The 14,298-nt window shown below is 60.7% G+C and overlaps 1 protein-coding gene across 8 annotated transcripts in view; it reads left to right on the plus strand.

Moving 5' to 3' along the window:
- KCNAB2 (potassium voltage-gated channel subfamily A regulatory beta subunit 2) overlaps positions 1 to 14,088 on the plus strand; it is a 20,723-nt gene extending 6,635 nt beyond the window's left edge. For 3 of the 8 annotated variants that reach the window (XM_039385688.1, XM_027751382.2, XM_027751380.2), the window contains 14 exons: positions 7,793 to 7,836; positions 8,204 to 8,241; positions 8,431 to 8,510; positions 8,981 to 9,025; positions 9,183 to 9,227; positions 9,298 to 9,341; positions 9,469 to 9,555; positions 9,839 to 9,883; positions 10,691 to 10,776; positions 10,984 to 11,104; positions 11,242 to 11,336; positions 11,497 to 11,617; positions 11,703 to 11,791; positions 12,128 to 12,573. In XM_039385688.1, the coding sequence (XP_039241622.1) occupies positions 7,793 to 7,836; positions 8,204 to 8,241; positions 8,431 to 8,510; positions 8,981 to 9,025; positions 9,183 to 9,227; positions 9,298 to 9,341; positions 9,469 to 9,555; positions 9,839 to 9,883; positions 10,691 to 10,776; positions 10,984 to 11,104; positions 11,242 to 11,336; positions 11,497 to 11,617; positions 11,703 to 11,791; positions 12,128 to 12,217 (1,030 nt within the window). In that variant the 3' untranslated portion in view covers positions 12,218 to 12,573. Of the gene's footprint in view, positions 1 to 11; positions 3,447 to 5,298; positions 5,607 to 7,792; positions 7,837 to 8,203; positions 8,242 to 8,430; positions 8,511 to 8,980; positions 9,026 to 9,182; positions 9,228 to 9,297; positions 9,342 to 9,468; positions 9,556 to 9,838; positions 9,884 to 10,690; positions 10,777 to 10,983; positions 11,105 to 11,241; positions 11,337 to 11,496; positions 11,618 to 11,702; positions 11,792 to 12,127 lie in introns of those variants that run through there. The other 5 variants (XM_027751385.2, XM_027751384.2, XM_027751386.2 and 2 more) reach the window with 4 other exon arrangements.
- The last annotated feature ends 210 nt before the right edge of the window (positions 14,089 to 14,298 follow it).

The following is a 14,298-nucleotide window of genomic DNA, read 5'->3' on the forward strand; positions in this document are numbered from 1 at the left end:
CCCCAAAATCTGCAAGTGGCCACAGCCCCTGACCATGCCTGGGTGCTGCTGGCACAGTGCTGCCCTGCCTGCAGTGCTGGGGTCCCTCTGTGTGCGGTGGGCACCACCAATGTGGCATCACCTCGTCACCTGCGGGTTTGGGAGCGCGGCGTGGGGACCCCGTGGTGCGGCTCGGTGGAGGGCACCATCCTCGTGGGCTGCCCAAGCAACAGAGTGCAGCCAGAACACGGGTGGGGAAGGGTGTGGGGGGCATCCTGCGCCAATGCTGTGCCTGGAGGAGCCTGCTGTCTTTTCCCAAGGGCAACTCCAGGAACCCAGCCAGCTGCTTTGCTGCTCCTGCCATTAGGACCAGCGTCATTAAGTGGTTCAGGAGGCAACACTTGCCCCCGCCACTCTTTTACCGTCTGAAGTGAGGGCAGCTCTTTGCCCATGCACTGTGCCAGCAGCCACTCCGGTGGTCGTGGAGCCACGGCAGCCCTGGTAGTGTGGGACTGGGTCCAGCCTGGCCACCATGGGCAGGGGCCTGCCCCTGAGGGAGCCATGGCCCCCCTGCTCCATCCCGCACATGGCAGGGGGAGGTGAGGCTGGCAGGCACCGGGATGGCTCAGTGGCACTGTGAGCGATCTGTCCCAGCACTGCCACCAGCACTGCCGAGCCCCAGCCACAGGCAGGTTTTGGCGGCCAAACTGGCCTGAACCACTGGACACATCTGGTGCAAAAGGCTCCCGAGGCCGCCTGGCAGGACCCAGCTTGTTCATAGGCTGCCTTCAGGGAGCCTCTGCCGGTGTCCACCACCCAGTTCCATTTCAGGGCTCCTGCCCAGAGGAGGCTGCCTTTGAGTCCTGTCACTGCCCAGCTCTGGCCCTGCTGCCGCAGGGACCACAGGAGGGGTGTGTCTGCCACAGGGACGTCTCTGCTCCCTGATGGCCCCAGTGTCCAGCTGTCCCCACCACCCCGTGTGCCGGTGGTGCAGAACCTGTCACCGCAGGGTGAGGGGCGGCTGCGAGCAGGGGCGGCGGTGCCAGTGTTGCAGCAGCACATCCCAGGCTTTTAGCGAGGCGCCATGAATAATTTAGCTCCCCTATGCAAGGAAGAAAATCCCCTAATAGGGCTAATGGAGCGCGGTGAGAAGCCGGGCGCTGGGGGCCCGGTGTGGCAGCCAAGTGCGTCGGCACTCCCCTAATGCAAAACAGCGCGAGGGCCGCGGCTCTTATATCTGCCCCGGGGCAGCCTCGCCACCCAGAGCTGCGCTGCTGCTGAGCAGCTTCCCTGGCGCGGTGAGTCGGGGCTGGCGGCGCGGGCGGCGAGTGCGGATGGGCATGGCAGGCGGGAATGGGCACTGCCACGGGGCAGCCGCTGCAGGCAGCAGGGAAGATTTTCCATGCAGGGCTACTTGGGATTTGATGGCTTAGAGTCGTTTTCTTTTGGGGTTTGGGATCTTTCTGGCTTTAGGCAGGCCGGTGGCTGCCAACGAGTTCCCAGCTTGGCAAGCCAGGCTGGCCAGACGCCTCTCTGGGCAGCTGCCCTGCCCGTCACCCACTTGTTGTGCCCCCAATGCTGCTAAGTGCCGTTGTCCTGCAGAGCCTGTGCCCTGTCCTCATCCCTGCTCCTTCCCCACCAAACAGCCTCTCTCGCTTGGGCAGGGCGCGGCTTGTCCTCGGCAGCTCCTGCAGCCCCACCGGCTCGGCCCGGGAGCACCGGGATTTCTGCTCATGACCAGCTCCACCTCCGCCGTGCTCTCGCTGCCGTTCTGTACCCTTGCTCTGCTGAAAATCAGGGAGATGTCGAGATGGGGCAGCCGGTGGATTCATGCCCCATTCCTCAGAGCAGCCCTGCCCAACCCCCTGGCTCCGCTTGCTGCATCCATTTCGCTGCTGTAGAGCAGTGGTGCAGTCAGCTCAGGCTTTTCCTTGCCACTGTCAGGCGAGGGGATCCCACCAGGCCAAGGGATCCCACTGAGATCAAGGGGATCCCACCAGGTGCCCACACCCACCAGGAGCCACTGGTACTGCCCTAGTTAAAACTACCAACCATGGAGAAGGGCTGGTGCCAGCGGTGCCAGCTTGTCTCCAATTGTGAGGTGTGGCAGGAAGAGGCTAGTAACCAGGGTTTGGTTTGGCTTTGCCACAGCAGAGGGAAATATCCCTTTTCCATGTCTCCCTGCATTCCCAAGGCCTTGCTACAGAGCAGGAGGAGCACAGAGTGCTCTCTGGCAGCACTGGGTGTCACAGGAGACCCCCAGGGTTTCGGTCACCCCAGCCAGCTGCTGCTCCATATCCTCCGTGTTTGGAGCCTTTGGAGGTGACAGCAGCAGGGAGCACTTCATCTTTGGCTCCTGCTGCCATCAATGTGAGCTTTCCAGGGAAAGAAAAAACCACGGGTGGGAGCCTGGCTGGAGCCTGATGCCAGTGACCGCTTCAGTACCTGTGCCACAGTTTTGGCCCCAGTCTCCGCTCCCTTCAGACACAGAACAAGAGACGTGGCAGAGAGTGGCACAGAAATTGATGCCAGTGCCCTGCCGGTGAGGTCCCAGCCATAGAGGCGGTGAGGACTCTGGTGGGTGAGATGCTCACCCTGCAGCAGGCTGTTTTCAGCAGCTGCACCGGCTGGGAGGTCGCTGCCATGGTGGAGGGGAAGGTGTTGGCTGGAAGTGCACATTGTGGCAGTGTGATGCAGGCATGGCGAGCACCTGGTGCCCACAGCCCCTCTGCAGGTGCCCACCTTCCTGGGGAGCCCCACAGAAACTTTCCCACTGTGACTTCTCCTGCCCACTGGTACACAGTGCCAGATTGTCACCGGCAGCACTTTTGCCACCACCTGCCACATCTCGCAGGGGTGCAAACCAGTCCAAGCTGGGGGCCAGCACAGATAAGGCATGGGCCATGCTGCTGCAACATGACTCGGGGCAGCTGTGGTAGGCACTGCTGCCTCCTCAGCCATGGGCTGTGCCTTATTTCTGTCCTGCTCCTTTTCCCTTTGTGCTTCAGCTCCCATGTCAAGGCTGTACTCTGCTGAAAAGACTGGCTTTGCCAGGGTCCCCACTGTCCCCTCCCTGCGCTGCATGTCCTGGCAAGGGCAGGTGCCACCACTCCAGCATGGCAGCATGGGCAGAACTGTGCCCTGAGTGGCAGCGGAGCCCATGTTGTGCTTTCCCAGCTCTCTCCGTAGCACCACGGAGTGGTTGGTGGTGTGGCTGGCCAGCAGAGCCCGTGCTTGGGTGGCGGGATGCTCTCCATGACCTACAGTGAGAGCCTGCGCAGCGTGGCCAGCCGGCCCGCTCCCGAGTGGGGGCTGCCCCCGGCCCCCCGGGCGGCCGATGGGCTGGAGCTGCGGCGGCTGCGGGACGTGCGGGCGGCAGCGCGGGCGAAGACACTGGAGGAGTTCCTGCGGATGCACGGGCTCTCCCTGGCTGACAGCACTGCCCACGCCACCGGCATGAAGTACAGGTAAGGCAGCGCCGCGAGGGCCAAGGTGTGGAGACGGCACAGGGGATGCTGTGTGGTGATGGTTTGACACCTCGTCGGGAGAATGGCTCTCACCTGTGCTCACCTTGGCTTCCCTGTGCCTCGCCAAGCCTGGGAGGAGTCGATGCTGTTGGCACGGCGGGTGATCTGGTGCTGCGTGTGCTACAGAGGTGGCAGCCAGTCAGCGCTGTTAGCGCTCACCTGCTTTGTGATCTTTGAGCTTCTCACCTGACATTCCCATTTGCTGTTTGGGTGGTTGCGTCTGCAAACAGCTCTGGGCTTTAGAGAAAGACAGCTGGAGCAAACAGCCACTGAAGGGCTGTCTGCTTCACAGGTGTACATCTCCATCTGATGGGGGTACATCTCCACCTGAGGGGTGTACATTTGCGATCTGATGAGTGTACATCTCCATCTGAGGGGTGTGCGTCTCCACCGGCCGGGTGTGCGTCTCCGCCTGACTGACAGCTGTGCGTCGTGTAGTGGGTGCGCCGTGAATTTTGTGTGTGGGTCCCAGTGCAAGGTGTATCAGGATTTCAGCCGGTATTTGTCTTTCTTTCAGAATTTGTCCTCATTTGCCCTTCTCTGGGCAGCTGCAGAGGCAGCCACGGCCCCTTGGAGTGGCAGGGCTGCTCTGTCCAGTGCACCCTTCCCCACTCTCCCCTGGTATCACGGGCGGGGTGATGGGGTGCAGTAACACAGCTCAGGATTGGTGAGGGGCACCAGGGCTGGGGACAATGGCTGTTCCCCCTGTGCAGGGGTGCTCCTCGTGCCCCACTGCAGTGAAGCGCCTGGGAGCTGGCAACTGCCAGCTCCTGCCGTGCCGCACTGTGCCGAGCCGTGCTGCGCCTCAGGTCAGGTTCCCCTCCACTCACAATGACCGCGGTAACATTTACACAGTGGCAAGAGCCCATCAAATATTCATGGGGACATTATCTATTGATGGGAGCTGCTGGCACAGGCACGCCCAAAGGTGCTCCTCCTTTGGCCATGTCCGCGCTGCCCTCAAAAATCTATGGAGTTTCTCCTCCTCCGGAGGCTGCCGACTGCTGTCGGGTCTCCCCCCCGCGCTGGAGCCGGCGCCGGCACCGGTGCTGGTAGGATTACCAGCTAAGGAGCTTTGCGGCAGAGGGAAGCGGAGGAGATTACAAGATTTCTCATTAGGTTGGGGGCGAATGTGCGTAATTTCCCACAAGCTCTGTTCCCGCATCTTGCTCTGTCCTGAGGGGCAAGGTGGGTGCAGGCAGCCGGCACATGGCCCCGGCTGCAGGACAGTGCTGCAGCGCGGTGCCTTGTGTCCCTGCTTTGGCAGAAGATGCTGGGCTAGGGTTCGCCTTGCTCATCTTTGCTTGCACTGGGCAAAATTTGAGGGATATGCTGTTGGGGCCGTGGCCCCAAGGGGGAAAACCAGTCCAACTTCGGCAAAGAGCCGGGCTCTGCTGCAGGAGAGCCTTCAGCCTGCCGCCTGCGCCCTTGCCCAGCCGTGGGGTTGGCAGCGTACACGCAGTGCTGCCAGAGGGTTTGGTTTCAGACCTGTGCAAGGGGATGCTGTGCTGCGGTGCGTGGCCGGAGGGAGGCAAGGAAGAACCCCTTCACTGCGTGGCCTCAGCCTCCAGTGTGCCCCAAAACGGGGCTGGGCCAGCAACCGCGCCCGCGGGGGGATGCCCAGCAGGGCACAGCGGGGTCCTGCCCCGCCGAGGCTCCTCGGGGGACCTCGGCAACGGCGCTGCCCTTCCTGCCCCCACCTGCCCGCGTGCCGATCGCTCGCTTCCTGAGCTCATCAAATATTGAGGGCAGGAGGGCTGACGGGAGCTCCGCGCCCGCCGCCCCGCAGCCCCCCGCCGTCACGTTGGCGGCGCGCGGGAGGAGCTCCCGCCTCGCCCGGGGCGCCGGCTAAATTTAGGCAGCTGGCGCTGCTGCCCGGCGGAGCAGCATGCAGGTCTCCTTTGTGTGCTCCGAGCACAGCATCAAGAGCCGGAGCGCGGAGGACCGGCTGAACCGACAGAATGCCGGCAGCCCCAGCCTCGGCACCCGTGGCAAGTTCCGCGCGGTGGCCATGGTGGCCCGCAGCCTGGGGCAGCTCTCGGTGCAGAACGCCCCCTCCTCCAGCGAGTCCAGCGTCAAGCAGCCGGGGATGAAATACCGGTAGGAAACGGGCACTGCTGGGGCTTTCCCTGTTTCTTACCGGGATCGGGGCGGCCTGGGGGTATGGGGGCCGCACTCCCCTAATTCCCGGTTCGCGACCGGCTCTGTCGGTGTCTTGGCGCTAAAAGTGCTGACCGTGCGCCTCCGTGTGCTTCCTCGCTGTTTGCTCCTGTCCCTTCGGGGCAGCCTTGATTCAGCCGCGCGTAAAAGGGTGGGGGGGACAAGGAACCCGAAAATTCAGGATAGGATTAACAGCGTCCCCAGCGCCTGCCGAGCCGGGTGGGTTTGGGAGTCACGGCAGCGTTAATCCGGTGTGCCATGGCATCCTTATGGTGCTGACAGAGGCTCACTACCCTGCAAAGTGAGCATGGAACCGTAAGCTGGGATTCGGGTCTGGCTGCCCACGGTGGGCGTAGAAATGAAGGGTGGTGTGTGCACGTGGGGTGCTGGTCCCCCCAGCCAGCACCCACGGGGCTCATGCGCTCCACGTCCCTGGCTCTGGGGCAGAGCGCTCAGGGCTTCCCTTGCCGAGTTTTAGTGTGCACCCCTGTGTGGGGCTGGGGCTTCCCCCGGGTGAGCCGGGTGAACATGCACCCCAGCACAGGGCAGGCCCCCCCCCAAGATGAGCCTGCACGCCACAGTCCAGCTGCCAGCGGCTGCGTGCCCCCTCTGCAGCCCAGATGTGCCGGCATTAGGCACAAAGCACGTCAGAGCGCTGGGGTGAGCCCGGCTGTTACCTACCAGCATCATCCAGATCAGCTGGTTCCCCTCACCTGGGCACTGGGGAGGGCACTGGGATCGCTCCATCCAGCTCTGGAACACCAAACCTTTGCGCTGGTTGCAGCAGTGCTGGGGCCGTGTGCGGTGGCATCCTCGGGGCTCGGGGCTCCTGCCCCACTGTCACGTCCCCATCCGGAGGAGAAGCACAGCAGGACCACCCTCTCCCAGGCAGTGGGTGATCAGCTCGGGGGTTCCCACTGGTGGCTGCTGGATAGACAGTGATGCAGGGGGTTGCTCCAAGTGAGGGGATGGGATAGGAAGGCTGTGGCACAGCGCAGGGGGATACCTGGCTTTCCCAAGTTCTGCCAGTATCTCCATTGGGCAGCTGGTCAACACACTTTTGAGCTGGAAAGCTGGGAACAGTGATAGCCACTTGCCCAGGAGGACCCTGGGATGCCTCTGGAATGGCCAGGATGGGTCCAATGCTGTCCATTCCCTGTGGAAATCCCCATCACGGGTGCTTGAGCCGCTGCCACCCCAGGGCCATGGCTTCTCCCCACCGTGCAATGCTCTAAAACCGCCACGGGGCTGGGGGAGCGCCCACACCTCCAGGTGTTGGGCAATAAGACAGCAGCATGGAAGGACAATGCCCCAACTTGGCACACCACGGTTGGGCCGTGGCTGCTCCCTGCCCGGCTCGCAGTGCCCGTGTCGGCGGTGCCAGCGGTGGCAGTGCCTCGGTTGCTATGCGACACCCGCGCGGGCGAGCTGCCGCGGCTCACCTACACTTTATTTATTTTAACGCTCATTTCTCGAGCCTTTGTCATTTTTAACAAGTAACTGGCTCTCCATCACTGTGGCGAAGGCGTCTGCCAGCTCGGCCCCCTTTCCGAAAGCTGTTCTCCAGTTCCTTGTGCTGGTCAAATTTTCTGGGGTGCTCCATTTCTCCAGGATGTTGCTCCACTCCCAAGCACCCTCACCCTGTGCAAGTCGTGTGCTTCCCTGTGCTGTGATGCAGAGAACAAGCACAATTCATACCATGTGTGGGATGCTTCAGTCCCGATCCACCAGCTCTCCCTGCTTCCCGTCTCACCCCCCTGTGCCAGCAGCACTCTCAGGGCAGGCAGACACCCCGGCCTTATCACAGGAAACTGCTTTAATGAGGTCACTGCCCGCTGTCGTGTGTGTGTCCCCCCCCCCCCGATAACCCTGCCAGGCATGGCATCGCTGCGCCAGTGCTGGTGGTGCCACCAGTGAGCTATGGGATGCCTGGTCTGGGATGGCTCTTTAATTGGTTGCAGGGGGACCCTCACTGTGGGACTGTCCCATGTGGGGATGGGGTGGGGACCAGGGACCACCACCACACCTCCCAGCCCCCATGCCCACTGCATTCAGTGGCACATGGGGTGCATAAGACGGCCTTTTGGGGCTTTCTGGCGCCTTTCCTGATGCTCTCTGTCTTCCAGGAACCTCGGGAAGTCTGGGCTGCGCGTGTCCTGCCTGGGCCTGGGTAAGTGCCAGGGTTTGCCGCAGCCCCTCGGCATCCCCTCGGTCCTGCAGCGAGTGCCGGTGCTCCCCGGCGAGGGCGGCGCTCGCCTGCCCCAGCGATGTTTGCGCAGGGAAGGAAAGGGTTTCCCTCAGCCCTGCGGCCGGTTTGAGTCACAGCCCAGAGACTGTCAAATTATTTTCTCTCTTTGTGATGCGATAGGAAGCGACTGGGCCGCGCTGGGAGCACCGCGCTGCACGCGGCCCGGCCAGCTGTGGCCACCACGTGCCGGGGCTGTGCTGAGGGGGCCGGGGTGGGTGGCCGGGGGCTCAAGGCGGTGGCGCTCGTTTCTCACCGCATTCACCGTGCACACACCCTCTCTCCCCTGCAGGGACATGGGTGACTTTCGGAGGGCAGATCACAGATGAGGTAAGGTTATACCCTGTTGTCCTGTCCCTCCCCAACCTTTCCCTGGTGAGTGGGGAAGGGACGGGGCTGGCACAGCCGTGGCTGTGCTCTGGGTGCACGTGGCATGCCGGAGCTCAGCAGCGCTCTGCACACGCGCCTGTGCCCCGGCTCTCGGCCACCCCCTTCGCCGACCCTGCTCTTTCCTCACAGATGGCGGAGCAGCTGATGACTTTAGCTTATGACAACGGCATTAATCTCTTTGACACAGCAGAAGTCTACGCTGCTGGCAAGTAGGTACCCTGCTTTGGCAGTGGCACCCCGCACCCCAGCCCCCTGCACCTCCAAACCACAGCAACACTGGGAATCTCCTGGATTTTCTGGCTGCAAAGTGGCTTCCAGGACGGGGCTGTGAGTGCTTGCTCACGGGGAGGGGTCATGGTTCTGGCAGTCCCATGCTTCCTGTGGTGGCCTGTGCTGTGCAGGCACAACCATGCACCCTCCCAGCACGGTGAGCAGTGGCTGTGCCCAAGGCACACTGGCCTGGGGCATCACTGTCCATGCACTCACTTAAAATTAGTGAGCTTGCACATTAGGGGTCAGCTCTGCTCTGGGCACTGCAGCCAGGGGGCAGACAGTGTCCCCATGGCCACTACCTTTGCCTCTTAGTCTGCCAGGGACTGGAGCTGTCCCTGCCAGCTGCCACTGGTCCCTTGGCCACAGCAGCTGGGGCACTGGCAGCTGACATCCCCTTCCCTTGCAGGGCCGAAGTGGTGCTGGGGAACATCATCAAGAAAAAAGGGTGGAGGTAAGCTGGACATCATCCCTGTTTAGCAAAGCTGTCACCACAGACCAGGTGACCTGGGGAAAGCTGGCAGAGCAGCCCTGGGCAGGAATGCATGTGGGCAGGGAGCGGGCAGGGTGCGCAGGTGCCACCACCAGTGACTCTCTCTTTCTCCCTGCAGACGGTCCAGCCTGGTCATCACCACCAAAATCTTCTGGGGAGGAAAGTAGGTAACACCTGCCCCGTGATGGAGTGGCCAGCACAGGCCAGGCTCTCACCCACCTTTCCTTTTCCAGGGCCGAGACAGAGAGGGGCCTGTCCCGAAAACACATCATAGAAGGTAGGGAAAGGTAGGGGTAGGGTTGCTCAGTGGGCGCTGCTGGCCCTGGTGCCAGGCTGTGCCTCGGCAGCTGCCTCCCTGCTGGCAGCACAGGGTCCCTGACCTGACGGCCCTGTCCCTGCGGCAGGTCTGAAGGCGTCGCTGGAGCGGCTGCAGCTGGAGTACGTGGACGTCGTGTTCGCCAACCGGCCCGACCCCAACACGCCAATGGAAGGTGGGTGCGCGCCACGGTGCCACACTCCTTCCTGCCGCCTTTCGTCGCCGTCGCGGTTGGTTTGCGCCAGGCTTGTGTTTCAAGGGCATTTTCCCTCCTGAGCAGAATCCGCTCCTCCGCCACCACGGTCAGTCCGTGCCATGATCATGCCTCTGCCGCCCCCCGCCCGGCGCCAGGACCCCCTCAGGCCATGGTGGGGTGGGTTGGTGGCACGGTGGCAGGTCGCTGCTCCCATCCCAGCAGCGGTGACTCCACTCTCTCTAAATCTCTCTTTTATCACCAGGGGACCCATTTAGTTCCTCCAAGTCCAGGACTTTCATCGTAGAAGGTACTCCCTGCCCGCACTCTGCCCGCCGGCCGCTGCCTGTCCCAGCGGCGTTTCCTGGGGCAGAGCCCTCACTCCTCTGTGACCCCCCCATCCCTGATCCCCCCTCGAGCAAACCCACCATGAGATGCAGAGGCAGCGGCAGCAGAACACAAACACTCCCTGGCCCTTCCTTCAGACTGTCCTGCAGTTAAAAGGAAAAAAGCAGAGGCTCCTGCCCCTCCAGGGTCCTGCCGTGGGACTCCCTTGGCCCATGCCAGGGTCTGCGGCAGGCTCTCCTTGCCGGGGCGGCTGTGAGCATGCTGGGGTGTGTGCCCCAGTGCCGGCCGGGCAAGCCCCACGCCCCTCGCTCTCCCCGCTGCCCGCCTTTGGCTGCAGGAGCGCGTCTTGGCTTGGTCCCAGCCTGCATGGCTCAGGGCTGGCTCCCCCCAAAACTCCCAAGCCCCTTGCACGGGGTCCAGGCTTCCCTCCCTGGGTCTCCGTGCATGGGCGATGCATCAGTCCCTTCCCTTGCAACGGTGCCGGTGCTGGTAACCCCACAGGGTGTGGGGCCACTGCCAGGACCCTTGGGCTGCTCTCCATGCCAGGAGAGCCCCGGCACCGCCAGCATGTCAGGTTGGCTGTGGTCCCCGGCACATCCTGAGTGGCTGCTCCCTCTGTTCCCGTCCTGCTCCTCTGGACACAGCCCAGCTCCCGCCACAGCGCTGCGGGAGTGGGATGCTCACCAGCCATCAGCGCGGTGCGAAACCCCTTGTGCTGGTGCAGCCCCTGCTAACCCCTTCTGGCCACTCTCTCCTTCCCTCCTGGCAGAGACGGTGCGAGCCATGACCCACGTCATCAACCAGGGGATGGCCATGTACTGGGGGACCTCGCGCTGGAGCTCCATGGAGATCATGGTAGGGGCCCAGGGGATCGGGGCGGCCGCAGCGGAGCAGCCCCAGTGGTGCTGCTGATGCTGATTTAATTAGACAGCAGCTTTTGGGAGCCAAGCGTGTGCAGATGTGCTTGAGCCTTAATCAGTTCCTGGGGCAGCCGCTCAGGGCTCGGCTGGGGGGCTCAGCAGGGGGAGCAGCGTGGCACTGAGGGTCCCGGCTCTTCTGCAGGAGGCGTACTCGGTGGCCCGGCAGTTCAACCTGATCCCGCCGATCTGTGAGCAGGCCGAGTACCACATGTTCCAGCGGGAAAAGGTGGAGGTGCAGCTGCCTGAGCTCTTCCACAAGATAGGTACGGTGGCGGAGGTCCCTCCCCAGCCCCCAAAGCACAATGCTCCGTGTGCCCAGCACTGCAGAGGCCAGGTGCTGTGGTCCCTGGGGAAGCTGGGGGCAGCAGCAGCATCACCCCCCATTCTGCTCTGTCCCCAGGCGTCGGAGCCATGACCTGGTCCCCACTGGCCTGTGGCATCGTCTCGGGGAAGTACGATGGGGGGATCCCCCCCTACTCCCGTGCCTCGCTGAAGGTGAGCCATGCTGGGGCCAGGGGGCACACTGGGATGGACAGAGCTGGGGGAGCAGGGCCAGGGGCCTCACAAACCAACCCAGGGAGTTTGGGGATGCCCTGCCTGCACAAGGTGCTAGTACACCCCAACCCCCCCATGACACTCCTTCCCGTCCCCCCAGGGATACCAGTGGCTGAAGGACAAGATCCTGAGTGAGGAGGGCCGGCGGCAGCAGGCGAAGCTGAAGGAGCTGCAGGCCATTGCCGAGCGCCTGGGCTGCACTTTGCCCCAGCTCGCCATCGGTAAGAGGATGGCGGACAGGGGGTTGCTGGGGGTGACACCGGGGCAGCCAGGCCATGCTCAGGCTCTGCTCTCCCTCCTCTCCAGCCTGGTGCCTGCGCAACGAGGGTGTCAGCTCAGTCTTACTGGGGGCCTCCAATGCTGACCAGCTGATGGAGAATATTGGAGCGATACAGGTCAGTGCTCCCAGCAGGAGTGACGTGTGCCCTGAGCACTCCCTGCTGCACCACGCTGGGTGGGGAAAGAGGGTCGCGAACGCAGCTCCATGACAGGTTTTGCTTGTCACGAAGGCAAGCGGCAGAGACAAGGCTTTGCTGGACTGAGGGGGCAGGGTTGGGCCCGACCCAGGCTCTCCCTAACTGGGTCAGCCAGCTGGCAAGCTAGGGCTTGTGGCACAAACAGAGCGGGGTGGAGGCGGTGAGCGCGGCACGGCTGCATCCCACTGCCGGCTGCGTCCTCCCACACACACCACAGTCGCGATCCCAACTCCCAGTGTTGCCCTATCCCGGCAGGTCCTTCCAAAGCTGTCGTCTTCCATCGTCCATGAGATCGATAGCATCCTGGGCAACAAACCCTACAGCAAGAAGGACTACAGATCCTAAGCGCGCCCAAGCGCGCCGCCCGCCGCGCAGCCCTCGCCGCCCGTTCGCTTGCTTACGCTTTGTTGGAGCAAAGTGGAGAGTGTGGTTTGCACCACGAGCGCCGAGAGCCAGCGCTCCTGCCCGCGCTGCCCCGGACACGGCGCCACGGCCGCTCGGCCTGGCTCTGGGGCACAGGGACGGCCGGTGGGGCGTGCGGGAGACGAGCCCCACTGCCCGGCCGCCCTGCCCGCAGCCGGAGCCGCCGCGGGGCCCGTTGCATGCGCGGCTCCCGCCCCTGCGTTGTCGGAGGTGGTGGGCGCGGGGTGCACGCGGGTGCTGTACGCCCACGAGGCTGACAACACGAAGCTGTTCCCCAGCCCTCGCCTCTGCCCTGTGCCGCCGGCACCGCCAGCCCGACACCGGCACAGTGGGGCTGTGGTTCCCGGGGTGGGGGACAGGATGGGGCGGTGACAGGGAAGGGGTTCCCTGTGAGAGAAGCCCGGGGTGCCCCGGTTGAGCGTGGGGCTGGGCTCTGCTGCAGGGAGGGGCCAGCCAGGGGAGTGTGTGTGGGCAAGTGTGTGAGCGTGTGTGTGGACAGACACACAGGAGACATGCAGGGACATACAGACACGTGTACGTTTGCACACAGCAGCTGTGGAGGTGACCACGGCCCACAGGCACCTTCAGATGTATCTGCACAAAGCTATTGAAATACAGGGGCCTCTATACACACACCCACATCCACTCATTACAGGTGTGTGTACACACACACACAGAGATATGTATGTATATATGTATATAGATGTGTATATAGATATGTACACACGTCTCTGAAAATTAGATGTAAAGTGTATACAAACACACACATGTAGACACGTGTGTACTTGTGTATATACAGACATACATAGCTCCATGTATAGATCCATATATGTAATATATAGATGTGTACATATCCATGTAAATATATTGCTGTAGCAGCATCCATGTTTGTATGGATATATGCACACATATGAAAATTACAGGTACATACATATATGTGTGTATATGCAGATATATGTGTAGATATATTTATATACACACCCAACTCTATAACTACATACTCATCTTTCTATAAACATATGCTGTATATACATGTGGAAACAGATATTTGTGATTTAGATATAGCTATAGATAACACATATCTAGATATATAGCTATAGCTATATATAGGTATAGCTATATATAGATACATATATGATAGATATAGATATGAAATATAGCTATCTGAGATACAGCTATAGCTACATCTATCTATCTCTTTATAGCTCTTTGTGTACTCTGTGCAGAACAAACATTTTTGCCAATACCTATATCTATCTATCCATATACATATATACACAGAGTTGCATCTATCTGTGCACAGACAAATATAAAAACTAAATATATGTGCAAGCCCTCAGTTCTGTGCACAGTGTGTGTGTTTCTCCACTCCCTGTGTAGCCGTGGCTGCACCTACAAGCCCCCCATAAATCTGTGTGTGTGTGCAAACACGGAGGGTCTCCCAACCCACACAGAACATCAGAGCTCTCCCTCTGTGCATGGTTGGGGTCCATGTGCACACCCCTGCCCCATACACACCCCCACACCTTTAGGTACATGGGTTTACCTGCAGATTTACCCACACATCTTTTTTTATACATCTGTCTACAGAACTACATTGATGGTTGTGTGCAAACAGAAACATACACACTGATATGTATGTTTGAAATCACAAATACAAATGTGTATCTCTGTATATACAAATGTGTACTTCTGTATGCACACATGTAAACTATCTGTGTCTAGTATAATCTATACACCCTTAGCTGTATCTATATCTACGCCTATGTATAAATATATAAAAATTACAAATACATGTGGGTGTCTGTGTATATATACACAGCTATATATCCATACAGAGATACAGACATGGAGATACAGAGATATGTAGATATAGAGATAAATCTACATATGCATGTGTGTATATATACACATATAAATTACAAACACACATTTATGTATGTACATATACACAGATACATGTATGTGTATATACACCTCTGTAAATACAGATCTATACATCC

This window comes from Pipra filicauda, unplaced genomic scaffold, assembly GCF_003945595.2.
Source record: "Pipra filicauda isolate LSUMZ 115617 unplaced genomic scaffold, ASM394559v2 scaffold427_size588224_pilon, whole genome shotgun sequence".
NCBI classification, from domain to species: domain Eukaryota; kingdom Metazoa; phylum Chordata; class Aves; order Passeriformes; family Pipridae; genus Pipra; species Pipra filicauda.